The sequence below is a fragment of the Plasmodium malariae genome (genome assembly GCF_900090045.1).
Source record: "Plasmodium malariae genome assembly, contig: PmUG01_00_28, whole genome shotgun sequence".
Classification (NCBI taxonomy): domain Eukaryota; phylum Apicomplexa; class Aconoidasida; order Haemosporida; family Plasmodiidae; genus Plasmodium; species Plasmodium malariae.
Genome location: NW_021638300.1, coordinates 74,336 through 96,704, shown reverse-complemented (window position 1 = coordinate 96,704; position 22,369 = coordinate 74,336). Strand labels below are relative to the sequence as shown.

The window sequence follows — 22,369 nt, the reverse complement described above, 5'->3', positions numbered from 1 at the left end:
TTAATTAATATTAAAATAAGGTAGAGTAGTTAGTAAAAGATAAAATAAGCGCTTTTAATTTATAAAGTGATAATTTTAAAAACATGGTTATTTTGTTGTAAATAAAAAAAATTATAGAGAAAAATGCACTTTCCCATTTTTTTATTTGTGTGAAGTTTATACAATTGAACTGATATATTATACAAAAAAATAAATTAATTTTAGTTCATTCTCATATAAATTGCCCACTATATTAAATATATATTTAGGTACCACTTGGGGCCTTCTAAAATACGATAAATTTTATCTATTTATTATGTATATAATTTTCATATTTATTATTATTATTTTTTTTAAATTAAATTAATACGGTTCATAATATTTCATTTAATATTTATAATATGTCATAATAATATATATATTGTTTAACAAACTGAACTTCACGAATATTACGAAAATTAAAATTTAATTAAATGAAAAGGAAATTTAAGTAAAAGTATATGAAAATGGGAGTTTATTTGTTAAATTTAAAATATACATCCTCAAAAAAATTGTTTTAATTATAAGCGTAATATTCCATGGATCGACTATATCGTATAATATTAAAATAATTTGCTAATTCTATCCATTGTATTACAAGTAGAAGTTAAAATTTTACTTCTTTAGAATATTGCAGCATGGCATAATATATTTTTTTATATTAGATAAATAAATATATGCAGAAAAATTAGGTGTTTTTGTATATTAAATTGATTATAATTATATATTAAAAATAAAATAATATTTAATAATTATCTTAACTCATTTAATATAATTTATTACTGAAATCGTATGTGCTTATAGGATAACAAATATATAGATTAATAAGCTAATTAAAAATTTATCACCATAATCTATATATCATATATACCATTAGTAAACTTGTTTATAATACATATTTTTATTTCCATATGTAATAAAATAGTTGCGAGGATTAATGTCAGAATATTTTCCAATTTTGTGTATATCACTTCTATTTTATTTATGATCATTATATGACAGATTAGTTAAACATAATAATAATATTTATTTCAAAGTACTTAGAAAGTAATATTATATAATTTCTCCTTTTCTTATATAACTAATTGTTCTAAAATATCTTACGATTATATATATTTTGTGTAATACATAAATTATAAGTTATATTAATTGTACTAATATATTTGGCACAAAATCAAATATATTTTAAAAAATATAATAAATGGAATAAAAAAAAATTTATTTTTATTATTATTTCATATATAGAATGAACTATCTTTTTCGTCATAAACCGTATAGAGGCTGAAATAGTACAATAATTGTTAAAATTGTTAAAATAAATGTTTTTAATTGTTATTTAATGATAGATATTCTATGGTTCTCAATATATTACTATCTTTATCTTACTATTAAGAATACTATTATTTTTATATTTCAAATAATTCTTGATTTATTATGTTATTATGATGTTTTCTCAATTTTTATAAATATATTTTGTTTAATAGAATAGTCGGGGTAATAATGTGCAAAATATATTCCAAAACATTACAATTCTTCTTTAACGATATATATTTTAATTAATGACTACTTTTGTACGTATATATATATTATTATTTTTTTTATAATTTTTCATTTTTAATATACTATTAACGTACTTAAATTAATTTTAAATAATTTTAGTAAAATTAAAAATTTTATTACGTGAGCATATTAATTATAAAAAATAAAAAAAATCGAAAATACTTATTGTAGTTGTAATGTAAACTTTATATTAATTAAATATACATGTCATATGTATATTAAAGGATAAAGCATAAAAGTATGATTTGAAAGTTTTTTTATTTATACTTAACTAATATACTTAATAGGATCTATATTTTTATTTCTACTAATATAAAATGAAAATGTCAAAATTATATTGATTTTCTTAAATTTGTTGAAATATAAAACGTATTAATATCTAAAAATAATTATTGTATTAATAAAATATTATAAATATATCATAATATATATTTTTTATGTATTATAAGAATGCCATATTACAGGTGCATATATAAATTTCAATTAAAATTGCAATATTTGATCGAGATAATTATAATAAATAAGAAAAATAGTTTTTTGTTATATAAATTATTAATAATATTACTGAATCAGTGGTATTTTTTAAAAAATAGACAAAATAATGTTATTAAAATTTTTACATATTATAAAGCAGTAATTAAAAATTTATAATGTTTTTTAAGATATATGGTAACAGCAAAAAAATTCCTAAATATCCAAGTGGATTTTATATTTTCACTGGTAAATCTAGTATTAGCTTATTTTATAAATATTAATATATATGGATGTAATTTAAAAAATAATACAAAAAAGTCTAAAAACCATTAATTTTATTAACTTGATAGGAAAAAAAAGAATAGTATTGTGTAATTACAAAAATCATAAAAAAAGGAAAAAGATGAAAATAAAAATTTAAATGTTCTTTTTAAAACATAAAAAGAAAATCATTAAAAATTTCTTATTAATAGAACATAATAAGAATGAAATTATAAATTTAATTTAAAGAAAACAAATAAAAATAAATATGTTGTTTTTTATTTTCCCTTGGTTATGAAAAATTGTTGGAACTTATCTATTGAGTACTGTTTAAGTTATGCACGTATTCATATTTAAGTTGTATTTTTTTAATTTTATAAAAATGTTATTCAATTATAATATGTGAATTAAAAAAAATTAGGAAAAATAAAAGAACTATTTTTATTAATTTTATTATCTTTTTGAAAAATATTGAATGAACGTTAAGTAGTAAGTTATATAATCAGTATATTTTCATTATTAACACTTGTAACATTTTTAATAAATTCAATGATTTACTAAAAATTCATTTTAATAAAAGTTATATATGCAGAAAAAAAAAATGATATGTTTCTATAAATATATATATATGTGAACATTTTGCATGTATTATAAAATATATTATTTATGGTTTCAATTAAATTCTTTATTAAAAAGAATTTCTTTTAAATTGCTCCTTGATTTTATGAAAAAATAAATAATTAAAAAAAAATCTGATATATATAACAGATAAAGGATTAACGTTTTATAATAAATGAACAGTATTAATGTGCTAAATACATTGACTTATAACAGCTTAGTACATGTTATTATGTACATAATTTATATTTTTTTATGATATAATGAATTATATAAATTATATATATATTTTTATTATGCTTTCATATGTTTTAAAGTATATGTTTTTTCATTCACAAATTTTTTATATTATTTAAAATTGACATGGATAAAAAAGGGAATGTTTAAAGGAAACAACCAAGTACCTTTTTGAGTGTGAAAATAACTATATATTAATCACGAATGGAATAAAATAGAATTATATAAATTTAAGTGATGGTGATGGTATATTAATTACAAAATAGTATTTTTGAATTATTTTTTTTTTTTATTTATTTTTCAAAATTTTAATATTTTCTTATAAGTATAATATTTTCGGAATATATTAATATTAATTTTTTTTTTTATTATATATATATATATATACATAAATCTTAATATTTTTATTGAATCAAGTATTGATATAAGATTCTTATGTGTATTCTAGTACGAATAAAAAAATGTATATATAAATGAAATATATTTTATATACCCTCATTTTAAACAATATATATCATCTTTGTTTTTTCTCTTATATTATCTATTACTTTACCTTCTACTTTCCAGGGTTTCCTTACGATATCAAAACAATGTATAAAATGTATTTCATAAAAGTCATCTTATTATAGATAAATATTATGGAAATATATTTTAGATGCATATTATGAATTTATATATTTCATTTTTCTATTATTCAATAGTATTTGCTTATGTAATTATCACTATTCATGGAATTTACATATGTATCATCTTCTGTAGTCCAATATTTTAACTCTTTTCTAAAATTATCCTTCCATATATAACTAATATTTTCCATATTTTTCGTATTTACTTTATCACCGCTGTTTTCCTTATTTTCCGAAGCGTCTGCGCTCATATCAGTTATATTTTTTGTTATTTCATCCTTTTTCCATTCATTTATGGAATTATCCAAATAAGATTCCTTATATTCCATATGTTCCTCTTTTTGGCATTCATCTAATATTAGCATAAGTACGAGTATGCAAAATTTTGTTAGTAATTTTTTCTTTATATATTTATATAATTCTTTATAACCTACTTTGTTCTCCACTTCTCTTGTATTTATCAAAGTTTTATATTCGTGAGTTCCTTCATTTTCATATTCACAAGACATATTTTGTAATTCCTCTGTTATTTCCTCAGACAAGTCCTGTTCAATATATTGTTCTATAATAATAATTTTTTTTGATATCCACCGTTTCCATAACTCTTTCTCTCTTTCTATAAATGGAAGTTTTTGAATTTCTTTTTTATGATTCTTATTAAATTCTTCAGTTTTTTTTAAGGAAGATTTTTCTTTTTTCCATTCATTTTTTAAATTTATAAACCAATATGCTTTTTTAAGATTTTCAGAAAGACTTCTATGCGCTTTGCTCCACTTATTCCATAGTATTTTGTTTTTTTCATTCTCATTGCTACTACTTATATTCTCTATATGTTCATTATTTGTTATATTATTATATATTCTATAATGCTCTTTCATGATCTCTTCTATGCATATTTCTAATAATTGTACTTTAGTTGATTCCCATTCATCCTTTTTATATTCATTGAGTACTTGCATATGTACTTCTATTATAGTTTTTGAACTTTTCTTTTTTATATTTGTCGTGTTTACATTTTTTATTTTGTGTTCTTCATGTATTTCTATTTTTTTTATGATTTCATCATCATCAAATATTGATCCTCTAAAAGGGCCATCTGTTAAAAACATGTTTTTTCCGTCAGACCATGGAGGTAGTAGAATCTTTAGAAATTTTGTTTGTTTTTTTTTTATCTTCTTTTTTTTTTTGAAAAGACCTATTAATACGTGCTTTAATGTAATAATAAATCATTTATAGTATAAATTATTATAATAATCAAATGTTTATTATACTTTTAATAATTAAATTTAATTTTACTTTCATAAAAATGGAAAATATTATAATTACTAAAAAACTTATTAAAATATGTGATATATATATCTTATGTGAATTTGCTGTGGGACCTATAATAATTTTATAAATATATATATTATTTAGTTTAATTATTTAAAATATAAAAAAATTATTAGTAGCATTACTTTGAATTATAGGGTGTGTGGGGAAAGGTGTTAGTGAGACAGAATTTGACACATTAGGAGGTAATGACATAATATCAGTATCATGGCGTTTTATTGAATCTTGAGATTGTGTACCTATAGATTCAGACTGTAAATGATGTTGTGATGTTTCATTTTCTGTAAGACTAATTTGACTTGTTTTGGTTTCCTTATTTAGAACTTCAGATTGTGGAGAGTTTTTATCTTCATCCTTATCTGAATGTGTAGATGAATCTTCTTTGTTTTTTTGATTATCAGGTGCAGATAGAGCTTGACCCTTAATTTTATCTTCTTCTGATTCCACACTTTTTGATTTAGACTGAGAATCTTCAGGTATAGCTGGAGGGTTAAATATGCATACAGGAGTTTGATTAAATGTTTCAGGTTTCAGTATGTTGCATTTGGTTGTTGGAAATTCCAATAGTGCCTTTTTGTTTTTGCAGTTTTTTTCAATGAAACTCCTTTTATCCTGAAGTTTTTTCTTACTATATTCAAACCACGTTTTATATTCGCCACATGTACTTAAACAGTTCTGATCACTATTACAGTCATATATGCTACTATTATTTTTTTTATAAATACTTAGTATTTCAATATATTGTTTCTTTTTTGAGCAAAAATCATCTGCATCATAAATTAATTCTAAAAGATTTTTTTCTTCATTGTTAAAAATCATAAAACATCCACCATGTTGAGTTATCCCTGTAAAGTACTTATTATACCAAGTTCTTAGTGCTCCTTTCCAAATATATTCTTGATAATGTCCATATGGATCTTTCGAATTAATTAGATAATTAGCCAGGTTCTTGCATTTTTCTCTAAATTTTTCTTTTTTATTTTCACTTTTTAAAGAAGAGATTTGAGATAGAATATAAATACCAACGTTTTTAAATTGGGCATTTGTAAGCAACTGTAACGCTCTAAAAGCAAGAACATTTGGATACTATATTCAAAAGAAATATTAAGTATAATTTATGGATACTTTTTACGATATTTGTGCTATAATTTTATAGTGTATAAGTAGTTTATAATTAAAATTATGCATCTTAAAAAATAATTAATAATACCGAGTTAAAACATTTTTCCATGGTGACTGTAATATTACAGTGTGCTCTGAATATATATCTGAAAAAAAAAATAAAAATTTATTATGTTATATTTTACAAAAGCATATTGTTAAATTAATATTTCCTAATTAAAAGAAATTATAAAATTATCTTTTACATAATAATTTTTATATGAAATATTAAATAATGAAAGCATTACTATTTATTTTATAATCTATTTATATTAATTAACGTTAAATATATAATAACCAGATATTTACCTAAACTTACTTTAATATTTAATACAAGTTAAGTAAATATTTTTATGAACAATTTCATGTTTTCTATATAAAGAGAAAGTTAAGTTGCTAACAATATAAACATACATATGAGATGCATCATGTAATATACAATTCATTATAGAAAAACAGTGTTAATATACTGCATTTTTTCATTTTATTTTAATGAAGATCAAAAAATATAAATAAAATTGTATGTATTAATATAAATAATTCACCGTATTATTATGTTTCTCCGAAACTATATAATTAAGAAAACAAATAATTATTAGTGCTGTTAGTATGTTTCTATTTTATTATATTATTTTTGTTATTTATTTTTAATACTAGCTATAATTTTGCCATAATTATTTTGTTAATGCTTTTACGTATTTACTACTTATGTCTAAGGATCAGAATAGATAATATATAAATTATACTAAATTTTCGATGTGATACTAGACACCTCATACAATTAAATTGTAAATGACACTTAATATTATATATATATAACACTTATCTAAAATTGAACTATTTGAGTTATATATATAATTCGATTAATAAAATTTTAAAATAGAGTAATATATTTCATATATATATGTTCTGTACATGCGTATTACTTCTTTTATTTATGAATGAATTCATACTGGCTATATTTTATTTAATAAAATGAATATTTAGATATATTAAATAAAAAAAGCAAATTCAACTATTTATTCGAAATAAGTATAATTCTCTGGATATTTTTGTAACAAAATTAATTATTCTATACATTTAAAAAAGTAGTAAATTATATTATAATGTTTTAATGAATAATATTAATAATATTATATTTCCATGTAAATGAATTATTATACTATATTAAATTATATAAAATATATCGAACCCCCTAATTTTGTTTTTGTAATTATTTAAAGATATATTCTAATGAATATATTAAAAAAATAACCTTTATTTTTTGTTTTTATTTTGCATAACTATATGAGAATATCATTTAAACAACAATAACAAATAAGTTTTTCCATTAAAAATGAAAATGTTAATATATTATTTTATAATACATTTTAATATATGAATCACTATATGAAATTAGATAAAATTTTAAATGTAATGCGAATATCATAGGTTAATGTACCATAATTTAAAAATACATTTACTAATTTTAATTTTTCTTTTGAAACTATAACACAAGAGATATAGAATAATAAGTAAATTAATAAATAAATGCATTTTTATTACAAACAATTGTAAATAATTACTTAACATAAACAAATAAGTTATTACGATAATGTTTAATCATTTTGCTCTATTAAAGTGTTATAGGTTTTATTTATTTATAATTTCTGAATTTATATTTATACAAATTTGTTGTTTTATATATTTTTTTGTTTTATTTCCTTACTTTATATCTCATTTATTTTAAATATATTTTGATTAATAAGCCTACATGCGGGAATATACGTAAAAATATTTTATTTTTTTTCTAGTAATTATATTTTTAAATTTTTATGTTTGAATATATTATATGTGTGATACGCATACTACAAAAATAACATATAATATTAGATGAATATGAGGTCACATAAAACAATATATTATTTTCATAAATATATGAGAACCTACTGGAAGAAATTCAAGTTAATTGCTTTAAATATTTATATAACAATATATTTTTTTTTCTTCTTTATTTTATTTTTTATAATCTAATAAATATATGTATATTTTGTTTTTTTATTGTTTTATAAATATATATATAGAAATTTTTTTTTTAAATATATTTCTCGTTATTTTGTTGTAATATATGAACAAATTTAATTTATATTAATGGAGTTCACCGTTTACATTTAATTAAAAGTAATGAAAAAATTAATAAATATTCATATTAGTTATTAAATATTCCTTCATAATGCCACGAACATATTATTTATTTAAAAAATATTTAACAATAAAATATATATAATGATAGGTAAATTTTTCACATAAATTATAATAACAGAATATCAATGGATATATATGACGAAGTAGAGGATGAAGCTAAAATATATATACAGCTAATACAATGTTACATTTTTTAGTAACTTTAAATAATATAACATATTTTTTTCTTATTAATTATGTATAAAAGAACAACGCAGTAACTGTGATATATATTACTATAAATAGAATTTACGTATTAAAATTTATAGTTCATATTATATAACATACATATATATAATAATTAATACCCTCTAATAATGAATACATCCTTAAAAATAATGTATATGAAAAAATTTATTTTATGATATATTTTAATTTTACATATATTATTTTAGTTGTAGATATAAATATAGAATCGAAACACTCTATAAAAGTAACTCATATATATATATATGATTTCAACAAATATGAAATAAATTTTATTTGTCTTTGTTATCTTAATGTAAAATATTTGATAATATAGTTATGTTTTAAATAATATGTTTTAATCTTTTTGATTTACATATAATTGCAATATTTTCAATTCATTTAATATAAAATTCTATTATTTTAACAAAGATAATTTAAAATTGGTGTTCAATAATTTATTACATTCACACTATTTAATTAAATAAGTACAAATGTTATTACTTATGCTCAATTATATATAAAAGGACAAGATATATTTATTATTAAGAATAGTTAGTTAATTTAATGATTAATCTGTAAGTTTATTACAGCTATTATTAATATTAATATTTTATAATTATTAATTCGTCTTTTCTCTTAGATTTCCATTTATACATATAATATGGATGAGTTGCTTATAAAAAGTAATACGCTTTTTGTGAATGGGTGTATTAAATGATAATATAGGTACAGTATATCAAATTAGAATTGACGATTTTTCACAATTTATATGTATCTACTTTATAAAATATAACTTTTCATAAATATTTTTTTTTTGATTTTCTATATTTTTTTCTTTTACCTTTGTAAACTTGTTCAAACGAGTCTTATTACGCTAACGTTTTGTCGTTCTTTTAGATTTATACTCATTTATATGATATTGCTTCTACAATATTAATATTAAAAAAAGTTGTTATAATCTTTTTTTTTTTTGTATTTTCTAAAAAAACACTTTCTTTAAGTTTTTTATTACTTTATGTTGTATGCGGAACGATCCTTATTATTGAACATTTATAAATACGAATTTTTTACAATATAACATGTTATATAACACCTATTGTTACAAGAATATTTTAGATTATTTTCAGAATGCAAGCTAGTTTATTAATCATTTTTTTTATCTGAATATTTCGAAATCATTATATCTGTTTTTTATTGAAGAGAATAGGAAAATTAAAATAGCATAAGCTAGTATTAGAAAATATTACATATTTTTCAATACTGCACTATTACGATGTTAATGACTTGTCTGAGGAGATTGGTTATTTTTAGAGATGTGCTTGAAATATTTGAATAGAATATTTATATTTTTAGATAAATAATATTAAAAATACTACAATATATGTTAATGTTATTAAAGAATATAAACAAATATATTAAAATGTAGTAGTTCAGAAAGTTCTTGTACCAATGACACGCTATCTTAGAAAGAGTATTTAACATAAATTATGTATCATTGAGATTCTACAGGTTCATTTAGTTCATTAGTATATTTTAAGCGTTTATGTGTTAGAACCTAGACATATTATTTTTATTACTATTATATTCATTTCTAACGTTTTCCATTTATGTACAAGAAATATTTCCTTTTTATATAATACGTACATTTATATGGATATTAAATAATAAATAATATTTTTCACCATATATAAGCATATTATATATATTAATGGAAAAATAAAAATTTACTAAAATTAAAGCAAATATAAAATGTGTTAAAAATATAAAAAAGGGAGGATTTTCGGGAATTTTACCTTTGTTGAACAACAAAAGAATAGATTCATTTAAGTTACGGTTAAAACCAAGTAAGTAATACAATAAATTCTATAAAAATTGCTTATTTAAATGAACGCATTATTTATTAATATGTTAGAATATACGATTTTCATAAACATGAAATAATGTTATGGAAATTGTAATTTAATATTATATTTATCTTCTTTTATATGTATGTATTAAGTATTAATAATATTATTAAATAAACATAAAAATGATATAATTAGAAAAGTGTTTAAACACTATTGTTATATTATAAACAATAAAAACATATGACATATATATAAGGGAAAAATTAAATATTTTCCTGTAAATTAATATATTTATATATGGTCTCTTTATTTAGAGAATGTAAATAATCTAGATGAATAACTAATTGTTTTTTAAAATAAATAGATCAAAAAATACTTAGGATCAATAAATGTTTCTAAAAATAACAATATTTATAAGTAAATATTTAGCAGTATTTTATTATATAGTGCACTTATTTTGCATAATATATTTTATAATTTTTGTGTATAGATTATTATAAATTTTTATAATGGATTAAATCATATTATATACATAAGCATTAGATGAGAAAAAAAATGTGAGGTGTTAAAAATGTTCGAAAAGATAGAACCTAAGTGTCTTGATAAAAGACATAAAGAAAATAATATATATATATTAAAAAAAAAAATTATGATAATTTTAGTATAAGAAAATTTATTTTTCTTTTTTTTATAACTTAGAAATAGTATTACAAGTTTATCTATTTCCTTTTTGATTTTAATTATTAATTGAAAAGATAGTATTTATTAAAAAGAATTATATCAATTGAAATTTCTTTTGACTGGAATATTTTTTATAAAACTTTTTTATATTTAAATTTCTAATGGTTACAATATGTAAGAGATATATATGGGAATAATATATTTATGCTCATTTATTCTAGTTACCCTAATAAATATGTTTCTGGGATTATGTATTTTCAAAAGAATATATAAAAAGTAATTTATTCATACTAATATTATGAATTGAATAATCACTAAGTCATATATTTTGGTTGAAAGTATTTTTATTATTTCACAATTTTATAAGTATATTGTGTCATATATATATCTTTAGTAAATTTGCTTCAGTTGATATATTTTTAAATTAATGAAATTTATTGTATCAGTTATATATCTGCTTTACCTTTAAACATTTTTTTTTTTTTAATATTCTTATATTTCTTTAGAATATATAAAAAAATAAATTTAAAGATCTATGTACATGAATGTAAAAAAATTTATTTTAGATGGAAGGTATAACTTAAACGTAATTAAAAATTATGATTTTCAAATATTAAGGTGCAAAAATAAAAAATTACACCTTGTTTGCTTTTAGAATATATATTCCTACATAGATTAAGTAGTTCGATAAATTTCTATTTTAAAAAGAATTTATATACTATAAAAAAGTATATTTACTTCAGGAGGAATTAATGCATTTGTTCTAATTAATATAATTAATATGTTTTTTTTCTTATATTATTATTATTATTATATTATTATAATAAATGATATTTTATTGATAAAAATCAACGTTTTCAAAATAAAAATTCATATAATCAGAATTATTAAATGTTTATAATTTTTAACATTATTAATTATTTTTTTAATATATAAAGGAATATATTATATTTATATTCTCTACATTCTACATAGTGTATAAACTCAATATTTACATATAATAAGTATTTGAATATTTTTTTCATAATTTATTCTGAAAAAGATTAATAAAAGTATTATATCATTATAACACTACACTGAATATTTAAATTATATATTTTAAATATATATGTATTAAATCGAAATATATGATTTCAGAGAAAGTTATTTTTTTTTTTTAATAAAATTAAGATAAATATTACATAATGCATTTTAAAAATTAATTTTGATTATAGAACATGTAACCTACATTATATTTATATATATTTTATTATATATTTATACAGAAATAATAAATTTTTTTTTATTATTTTAAATATTTCGTTTTATCATTAGAAGTATAATGTATTATTATTAACTTCTTCTTTATTGATTATATTATAATATTAAATATCTGAATCATGGAACAAAAAACAAAAACCCACTTACTTATTGATATTGTTGAGATTATCCTATTATCTTGGATGTTTCATTTTAACAGTGATGTTGTATGAAAATATTATTTAAGGATATTTGAAATCATAATATTTTTTGTTTTTTTTCTCTATTAATACCTTTTTTTTACCTCTGTCTTATTTATACTATTAAATATAAAATATTTACATTTTTTTTTAGGGCATGTTTGACATGTCATTGAATAAGCATTGCAATTGTGCGAAAGAATTTGAAGCAAGAAATTATCGATTACTAGGAGGATATAAGTATAATATCGATTCAAAGGTTATATTTACAAAAGAAGAAATGCCAAATATTGTTTTGACCAACAAAAAAGATATATGTAACAGTGAGGAAGGGTTGCAAAGAAAAGTGAATAAATCAAATGGATGTTCACCAAGTATAACAAGAAGTCGTAAAAAAGATATGAATAAAAAATCTTGTACATTTGAAACCAAAAAATATTCCCATTTGGAAAAAAAAATATTCAAGGAGCTTGATTATGAGAATTTTCTTAAAAAAAACAGAACAATTACTGATAAGATGTACAAAAAAATAATGCTTAAAAAATACAGATTACGACTTACTTTACCTTTATTATTTTTTTCACTGTTATTAATCATATTCTTAGTAGATTTATCATGGGATTTGATTGGTGGGAATGAGGGGTTATGGGGTGCATTAGGGCTTTCTACCCATTTAAAAATCTTGGCTGATGGTTCTCTGAAAAATTTTTTAGGATTATTGAAAACGTTCAAGGGGTTTTGGAAACCTGCTTTTAAGGAAGCATCGACGGCTGTTAGTGAAATAAACATATTATGGAATTTATTTGGTATTCTAATATATTTCATACCGTTCGTTATATTGGGTTTCACATTAATACTGGGGATTATTTATCATCATAAAAAAGTTAAAAAATATGAAAAAATTAAGTTCAGAAAAAGATAAAATGAATAATAAGAGATATTATTCTTTGTAAAAAGAAATATCCAATAAGAACTAATATATATTATCTTTAGTGATATTCTTAATAAATATTCGCAAAATAGTAAAAATTGTATAAGTAAATTTACATAAATATACCCATTCATATATTTAACTGTAAAAGAATATGTTTTAATTTTTTTTGTGAATTTAAATGTTTTAAGTTTTTTAAATGTGTTCATTAATATGTTACCTCTGTTTAATGTCGCATTTTCGATTTTTTTATATATTTTTTTATATGTAAGCAGGTTTTTATTTGAAATAAAATTTTCTGAGTTAAAATTAATATATAATAGGATAATTTACATAATTATATTGAAATAGTATGTTATTTTATAAATATAATATGTGGTACTTCCTATTCTTCTACAGCTTAAGTCTAAAATTATTATTTATGGAAGTACTTACTAAAATGTATTATTAGATTTATATTAACTATAAATATGTCCTATTTTATAATTTATGTAAGAATGTGAATTTGTTTTGTTGCATTTACATATACATATTTGTAATTAGTAAAAGTATAATATATAAAATATCTTTTATGAAATATGTTTTATAGAATATATTTTTTGTTAATCCCTTTTTGAAATAGGTGGGGATGTTTAGGCATGGTTTAAAAAAAAAAAAAAATGTATATAATTATATAATATATATATTAAATATTGATTAATTTTAATAGTTTTTTAAATTAAAATTATGAATGTTTAAAAATAAAGGAAGAGCTAAACGAATTTAATTTATTATTAGTGTATTCGGCTGCTATATTAAATATAATTTTGGAAATTATACTTAAATATATATTATATTGAAAATATATAATCTATATAATTTGTTAATTTTTTTTTATTATAAAACAATAAAAGTAATTAGTTTAAGATAAAAACATATGAATGTATTATATTATGGAATTGTTTTGTTTTGTTTTTAATGATCATATATATTTTAATGTGTACTATATATCTATGAATATAAAAATTCTCTTTATCTGTAAACAATCTATATTTATTTTATTTTTGAAATAATAGATTAAAGTGTATTTAAATATTTATATATGCGTTCTATTTTTCAAGATTGTCTATAATTATGTAGTGTGTAAACGTTTGAAAACATTTTAAATATATATAAAAATATAAGTATTTTATAGAAACAATTAATAACATCTTCAAAATAATTACAATTTATTAAACACAATAAATAAGAAAAAACAATTATATTTTTATAGATAATTTATAAATAATATGGTTATTATTTTTTAGATAATTTTTAACAATTTGTATGTACAAAATTATATATTTGTTTGCTTCGTTTCATTCAATATATCTAATACAGAAATTTGGTTATGGAATGGTTTTTCGAATATTTTTATTTATTAAAATTGATTTTATATAGATATAAATGAACGCAAACACATGAAGTTAATATTTTTTTTAGTTATTAAACTTAAATACACTTTTAAAAAATATTTTTATATAAATAAAATGTCTCATTCACGATTATTTCTTTGTAAAAAGCATACTCAAGTTAAAAGGGAATATGATATTATTATGTACAAGCAGTTATTCCTAGGAATGTGAAAATATATCTAATATACATTTTAATTAAAAAATCAATTATTTTTGTATTTTTTGTTAATTATACAGGTTAATATAATATATTCAAATATTTTATTTCATTCAAATAAAATATATATCCATTGATATACGTAACAGTTCTATTATAGCAATAGGTATTTTGTTTTTTGTTTTTTTATTATATTATTGTTACTTCTGAATAGATATAGTTAAAAAAAAAAAATAATAAAAAATTTAGTACATGATTATAAATAATTTTCATTAAAATTACGTAATACCACTTGAACGCAAAGATTACAACTTTTAAAAATTATGGTACGAATATAAAACAAAAGTCTTAATTTGACTTTAAAATAGATACTAAATCATATATTAGGTAGAATAAAATAAATTTAATTTTTTAAATATATTATACGATAAAAAATAATATATTAATTCAAGGAGTAATTGGATCATATGTTATAATTTAAGAAACATATAATTATATTTTTTTCATTGATTTTTTTTTATTATTATATTGTTATAAAAATTGATATTTTTTTTAATAATAAGTCGTGAAATATAATGTTTATAATATTTAATTGTTATTAGGATAATATCTATAAAATTTGTAATTAATATTTTAATAATAGATAAACCTACTATATATGTATTCTATATGTTGTATATTTTATGGGAACTCAATATTTCAAAATAATATGGAATAAAATTTTTTTCCCTTAGTTTATTAAGAAAAGGATTTGCAAAAATACTATTTAATTAGTACACTCGATGAAATAATTTAATAATATACCTAGTATAATTAGGAATAAATTTAAATTATTTCATTTTAATTAAAGTGTATTTTTTAAAAATATTAAAATAAAAACTTTATTATACGTTTATAAATATATTTTTCTTTATATATATTACAAAATTTATTACAGCAATGAACGTTTCATTAATTATTTACGAAGAAATAATAATTTTTTTTGTTTTAATATAAAGTATTATTATAATTCGTTAAAATATGTTATTACATGAAAAAATTACGTATAAGCGTATATGTAAGGAATAATTCTCTTGTAATTTTACGATTTTCTTTTTTTCTAATTGAATTACAATATTCAAAATATAAATTAATAAGGAAAAAAAAAAAAATGGATAAATTTAAAAATATTTTATTTACAATTAAACAGTGACTTAATTATAAAAATTATAATTTACAAAAATAAATGCATAATCATAAAAAATTATTTCTTGGATTTCTTTATGAATATATTTCCTTGTAAATTAGATATTACATTATAAATTGTATTTTTTTAATTATATTTAGAATAATAAAAAAACTGCTTATGAATAAGAGGATACTAAAGCATGGATAATAATTAACACAACACAAAATATTTTCTTTATTTATTATTTTATGCTTTTATAATTAATATTTATTAAGAATAAAATATAGTTGTTCTAAAACATGATGCTTGTAAAATTAGTATTACAAACAGGATAAATTCCTTAGTATGCTTAATAAGCTTTTTATAATAGAGGAGCGTATTATATATATATATTCTATACATTCTCTATTGCTTATAAACTGAATATTTCCATATAATAAAAAATATTTAATACTGCATTAAATAAAAAGTTAAATTATATATATTGTATATTTATAAATGAATTCAAATTCTTTTATTTTAATGATACAATTTGTTTTTATATAAAATTTAGGTAATAAATATATAATACATTATTATATATCTTTTTATATGTAGTTGTTTAATTGTACATTATAGTTGTATATATTTTATTAATATCTTACTAAAAAGCAAAAAGTATTAATAAAAAAAAATATTATGTTATTATTAATTTATTCATTAGTTTGTATTTTATAATATTATAGATATATAATATGGAACTAAAAATTAATCCAATCTTATTTATTATAACTACTTTTACTTTTTTAAAGAGGATTTTCTTTTTTAACCATGATGGGGTATGATAATATTAGTTATGTTATTGTATTATACATAATTTCCGTGTTTTTTTTTATTAATACAGTTTTTTACAATTAGAATATTTGTTCATTTGAATAATAATCTTTTTTTTTAGTTAACTTTTAACAAATTTGTAGGTGATAATTTTATGCAGTGTAGAATATTAGACAAAAGAAATTATCGATTACTAGCAAAATGTAAAAAGGATAAAGATTCAAATAACATATATTTAAACGAATTTTTTCCAAATAATGATAAAAAAGAAAATAAATATATAACTAATAATAAAAAATGGAATAAAGAAATAAACACGAAATCCAACAAAAGTTTATTAAATAAAGCTCAGTACTATACAGAAGTCATAGATTACAATAATGGAATATTTGATGGAAAGCATTTTCATTTTGAAAAAAAATTAATAAGAAAAAAAGATTATGATGCTTTTCTAGAAAAAAAGAGGAGAATTAGAGATATATCTTTAAAAAAAATAAAATTTAAAAGTTACAGATTTGGAAGTGCCATATTTTTACTTTTTTTATTGTTGGGAATAGGTTTACCCATATTACAAGGATTGGAGCTATTAAAAAATGCTGGAGATGCGATTAAAAAATTACAATATATGGACAGTGTGTGGTCAGCTATAGAAACATGTTTAGGTACGGCAAAAAATCATTTTTTTTTTATAGCATTTAGCACAATTATCTTTATATTAGTTGTTATGCTTGTAATAATGATTCCTAAAATTTTAAGAAATAATGAAAAATATAACAGAATAAAGGCGATGTATGAGTAAAGTGCGTAAAAAGAAAAATGTTTTTTTATATAACTTATTTATATGAAATGTTATATGTAATTTCTTTAGCTTATATACTTAATAAACATATACATTGTTTCTATAATTTTATTAATGTACATGGGTTTAGAACGTAGTCCTTATAATTAATACTCATAAATTATTATCTTTGTTTGTTGGTAAATTTGAATGCGTTAATGATTGTCATTTTTATTATAAATTATTGTTGATTCAAAATAAAATAACATCATGTAATATATGTATTTCTGTATATAATTAGATTCTTATAAGAAACTTATATATGTGAGTTAAAATTAATATATAATATTAATGAAGAAGTGTTAAAATTTCCGTTTTAAACGAAAAGTACTTGTATTGTATTTTATATTCTTAAATAATAATATAATTATCTGTTGACATACTTAAGAAATTATATGATGAACATTACATTAAAAATGAATATTTTTTTTTTGTATATAATGTAAAATAATGTATATATTATGTTACAATGATTTATATATATTTTACTCGAATATAAACATAATATTTGCAATATAAATAATTTTTATTAGAAATATGGCATAACATATAAATTGTTATTAATAATTGTTGTAAGAAGTTTGATTTTGTTTAACGGTGTACTTAGGGAATTAGAAATGTATAATAAAATAATATTCTTATAAAATATTATTTCTTTGGTAATTAGCATCAATATTTTAATTTTATCCATGTTACTATTTTATTTTATTTAATAAGTTTATGTATCCTATAAATATTTAATTAATTTATAAATAGAAAAAAATAAACTTCATTATTTTAAGAAAATAAAATATATTTTTATTCATATATTAAAAAAGAGTATATGTTATAAGAAAAAAAATTTTTAATCTTTAACAAAATTTTTATTTTTTTAAATCCTATATTTTTATTATTTCATTGAAAGCAATTCTTTTGTTACTGAAATTATTTTTTTATGGAAAATAAATTATTGAAAATATGTTGAATTGGTAAGTGATCTGCGTAAATAGTTTATATAGATTAATTATGTTAAAAACATTGCAAGATGACATTACATAAATTAATTAGGAACAAAATGTTACAATAATATTTTCATAATTTTATTAGTTATGTACATAATGATATACAAAATGTGTCTATATATATAATATATGTAGTAAAATTAAAATCTATGATTAAATAAATATTATAAACTATATAGTATTTTTATATTTATTATAATCTGGAAGCGTATACTGAACTCTTTTTTCCGAATTAAATTTATGATTACTAAAAAACTATTATTATGAAATATAAAATTAATTACCTCCTTATTTCAAACATATTTTCGTTTTTCCTTTTAATATGAGCATGCTAATGTTTAAAATAACGTGAAATAATATCAGCGAAAAATATTTTTGTTTTATTATTTTGAATGTGATATTATGAGTAATCTGATCATTTTCATATCTAAATAAGTAACGAAATTACAGATATATGGTAAAATACAAGATACGACATAGTTATGCTGAATAATTAATATTAATTCCTATTCTGAAATTTATAATTTGGTTATTAGAAATGCATCTAAAGTTTTTGCATGCAGCAAAAAAATTATCTGATTTTTTAAAATGTAATATGTATAATAATGTATATATAATGAGTTCCATGGAGTTCAAAATAGTGGAATTCTATTATAAATCTGAATAAAAAAAGGATTTCCTTTCAACTATTCTAATTATTTAGGTATTATAATGTTACTTGCTATTACTTTTATGGAAATAATTGTTGTATTTTTTTCTTGGTATATAGCAAATAAAAATGCAATATATAAATGTATATACGATTTGTTACTTTTATAATATACATTAGTTAAAACTTTATAATTATGTAATAAATTTATATATGTTTTTTATTTATCATAAGAAGACTTTCTTACTACTTCGGATGTTATATGTATAAAACTATTAGAAGAGGAAAAGACAGTTAATTATAGTGCATTAGAAGAACATATATATGAATTATAAACTAAGTATTAAGAATTTTACTACATAAATTAGGGATTGAGCGGAATATATGCCACTTAACTACATATATAAATAATCTTTTTACAATGTTACATATAATATATACCATAAAAAAACAACAATACTAAATTTTTTGCATATTATTTTAAATTTTTAATTCTGTTTATCGGCAAGTAGATAAATGATAATAAAACTTTAAAGTTATAAATAATATATATATATTCTCTTTAATTTTTGAATAATGTTTTTATTTTATGAATTTTATTTTTTTATTTGTATAATAATATTATTGGTGTTTTTTTTAAAGCTTCTGTTTCATCTCTTCTTATTTTAATACAAATTTAATAAACAGTTCTACATATTAATGTGTAATAAAATCATTATTTATTTTACAATCTTGTGCTATATATTTAAACCTTAAAATTATGTGTTATTCATTCTAAAGAAAAATTCATATATAAGTGGACTTTTTTGCTACTGACTCAAACAGTAGTACTTTATTTATGTTTGCCTTTACTTTGAATAATTTTTATAATTTTTATGCACATTTATATATTTCTTCTTTTTTATTTAATCTTATTTGTTAATAAATATCCTCTTACATGTAACTTTTACATCATCGATTATTACATTTTCTGCTGCTAATAATATAAATTGTAATTTTGGGAGCAACACTCTCCTCGAGATTGATATCCTATGCTATGAAAACTTCCTTTATGGTTTCTATTTGCTTCTTTATTTATGTTTTGTTAGGATTCTTTTATTTCTTCAAGTTCGTTATGTTTGGCTATATTTTTCCTATGTAAACGATTACGTAACCAAGATCTCATTGATGTAAACTATATGAAAAAAAAATATGTATATGCACCTAAATATATAACTGTTTTGTGTTTGTAATTTTTTGTGAAAATGAGCATATTCATTGAGATAGAATATTTACATTATTGGGTATAAATTTTATTAACTTCATATAACAATAATAAAGTGAAAGATGCTAGAAATAGGATAATTGTGGATAACATAACAGAAAATACATAATCTATTTCTATCGGTGGTAGTATTCGTGATACGCCAGTAGAAGAAGTTACATTGCGAATTTTAATATTATATGCTTTTTTAAAATTTTATAACTCCTCGCAAAAATAGCCTTTATTTTTTTTTTTGACGTTCCTGATAATTTTGAACTTAAAATTTATAAAAATTATTAACATTTTCATGGATACTTGCTTTTAGCATATCGACCTGTCCAATATATTTGTTAAATCCATCATAATAACTATATAGTTTTTTAAGATTATGTAAAACATCCGATTCAATTTCTTCAGTTTTTGCGTACATATATTATCTAATTGGGACGAATATTAATTGTATTTATTAAACCAACTAAGATTCTTTTTATAATTTACTTCTGAATTTATCGGATAATTTAAGTATTTATAGCATTTTTGTCTATCAAATTTATGATGATCTCTTATTTGAAATAAAAATCTACGAATATGTTCACATGGTTCGATAAAATCGATGTTTGTTATTCCAGCACATTCCTTTCCAGGATTTCCACTACCTCCGTCATAACGAGTATCTTGGATATCATAATCAAATTCCTTACTATATTTAAGATATAATTCCACGGAGTTATCCTAAAAATAAATGAAAAAAACAAAAAAAAGGTAATTATAATTATTTTGTATAAATTATAAAAATCATAAATTAATAGATAAAAATATTTATTTCATTTATAAAATAAGGAATAATTGAAATACCATGATATATGTAATTATTTTATTGAAATGATAAATTTTGCGTTATACTTTAAACTGTTGGATTCCATCATATATAAGAATGCGTGCTTTAAATAAGAAATATTATATTCTTATGAAATTAATAGTTATAAAAATATAGAAATAATATATAATGTGTAGATATGTGATGTATTACTCATTTACGTAAAATTTAGAAAAAAGTTAGTTAAAGAAATCAGCATATTGCTTTTTTATTAATATTAAAATAAGGTAGAACATGTAATAAAATATAAAATAAATGCTTTTAAATGACAAAATAATAATTTGAGAGACATGGTTATTTTATTGTATATAAAAAAAATTATTAAGAAAAATACTTTTTCCTATTTTCCTATTCACATGCGACTTACGAAATTGTACTGATATATTATAAAAAAAAATAAATTAATTTTAGTATATTCTCGTGTAAATTTCCTATTATGCTGCAGTATCTATTAATGAAACATTTTTGAACTTTTAAAACATTATAAAAAGATTAATATAAATTATTTATAAAGAATAGAATTTTCTCGTTCTTATTGTTAAGGTAATATATTTCTTATTATTTCAACTAATATTTATAATAAGTTATAATTC

At 18.8% G+C, this 22,369-nt stretch overlaps 3 protein-coding genes and 1 pseudogene across 4 annotated transcripts; 2 read left to right on the top strand and 2 right to left on the bottom strand.

Moving 5' to 3' along the window:
- Positions 1-3,862: 3,862 nt before the first annotated feature.
- On the bottom strand, positions 3,863-6,357 carry PmUG01_00054800 (STP1 protein; the record flags this gene model as incomplete). The annotated part of the gene is made up of 3 exons (XM_029004489.1): positions 3,863-4,890; positions 5,252-6,212; positions 6,337-6,357. 3 exons carry the CDS (start codon positions 6,355-6,357, stop codon positions 3,863-3,865), a joined length of 2,010 nt encoding a protein of 669 aa, XP_028859072.1.
- A 6,249-nt stretch (positions 6,358-12,606) lies between these two features.
- On the top strand, positions 12,607-13,588 carry PmUG01_00054700 (fam-l protein; the record flags this gene model as incomplete). Its single annotated transcript, XM_029004478.1, has 2 exons — positions 12,607-12,693; positions 12,821-13,588. The coding sequence occupies 2 exons, from the start codon at positions 12,607-12,609 to the stop codon at positions 13,586-13,588; spliced, it is 855 nt and encodes a 284-aa protein (XP_028859071.1).
- Positions 13,589-17,089: 3,501 nt separating this feature from the next.
- On the top strand, positions 17,090-17,967 carry PmUG01_00054600 (fam-m protein; the record flags this gene model as incomplete). The annotated part of the gene is made up of 2 exons (XM_029004467.1): positions 17,090-17,173; positions 17,290-17,967. 2 exons carry the CDS (start codon positions 17,090-17,092, stop codon positions 17,965-17,967), a joined length of 762 nt encoding a protein of 253 aa, XP_028859070.1.
- A 2,773-nt stretch (positions 17,968-20,740) lies between these two features.
- On the bottom strand, positions 20,741-21,757 carry PmUG01_00054500 (annotated as a pseudogene). The gene is made up of 3 exons: positions 21,755-21,757; positions 20,957-21,631; positions 20,741-20,830 (listed from the first exon to the last, which is right to left on the bottom strand). Coding segments are annotated over exons 1-3 (768 nt in total).
- Positions 21,758-22,369: the final 612 nt, after the last annotated feature.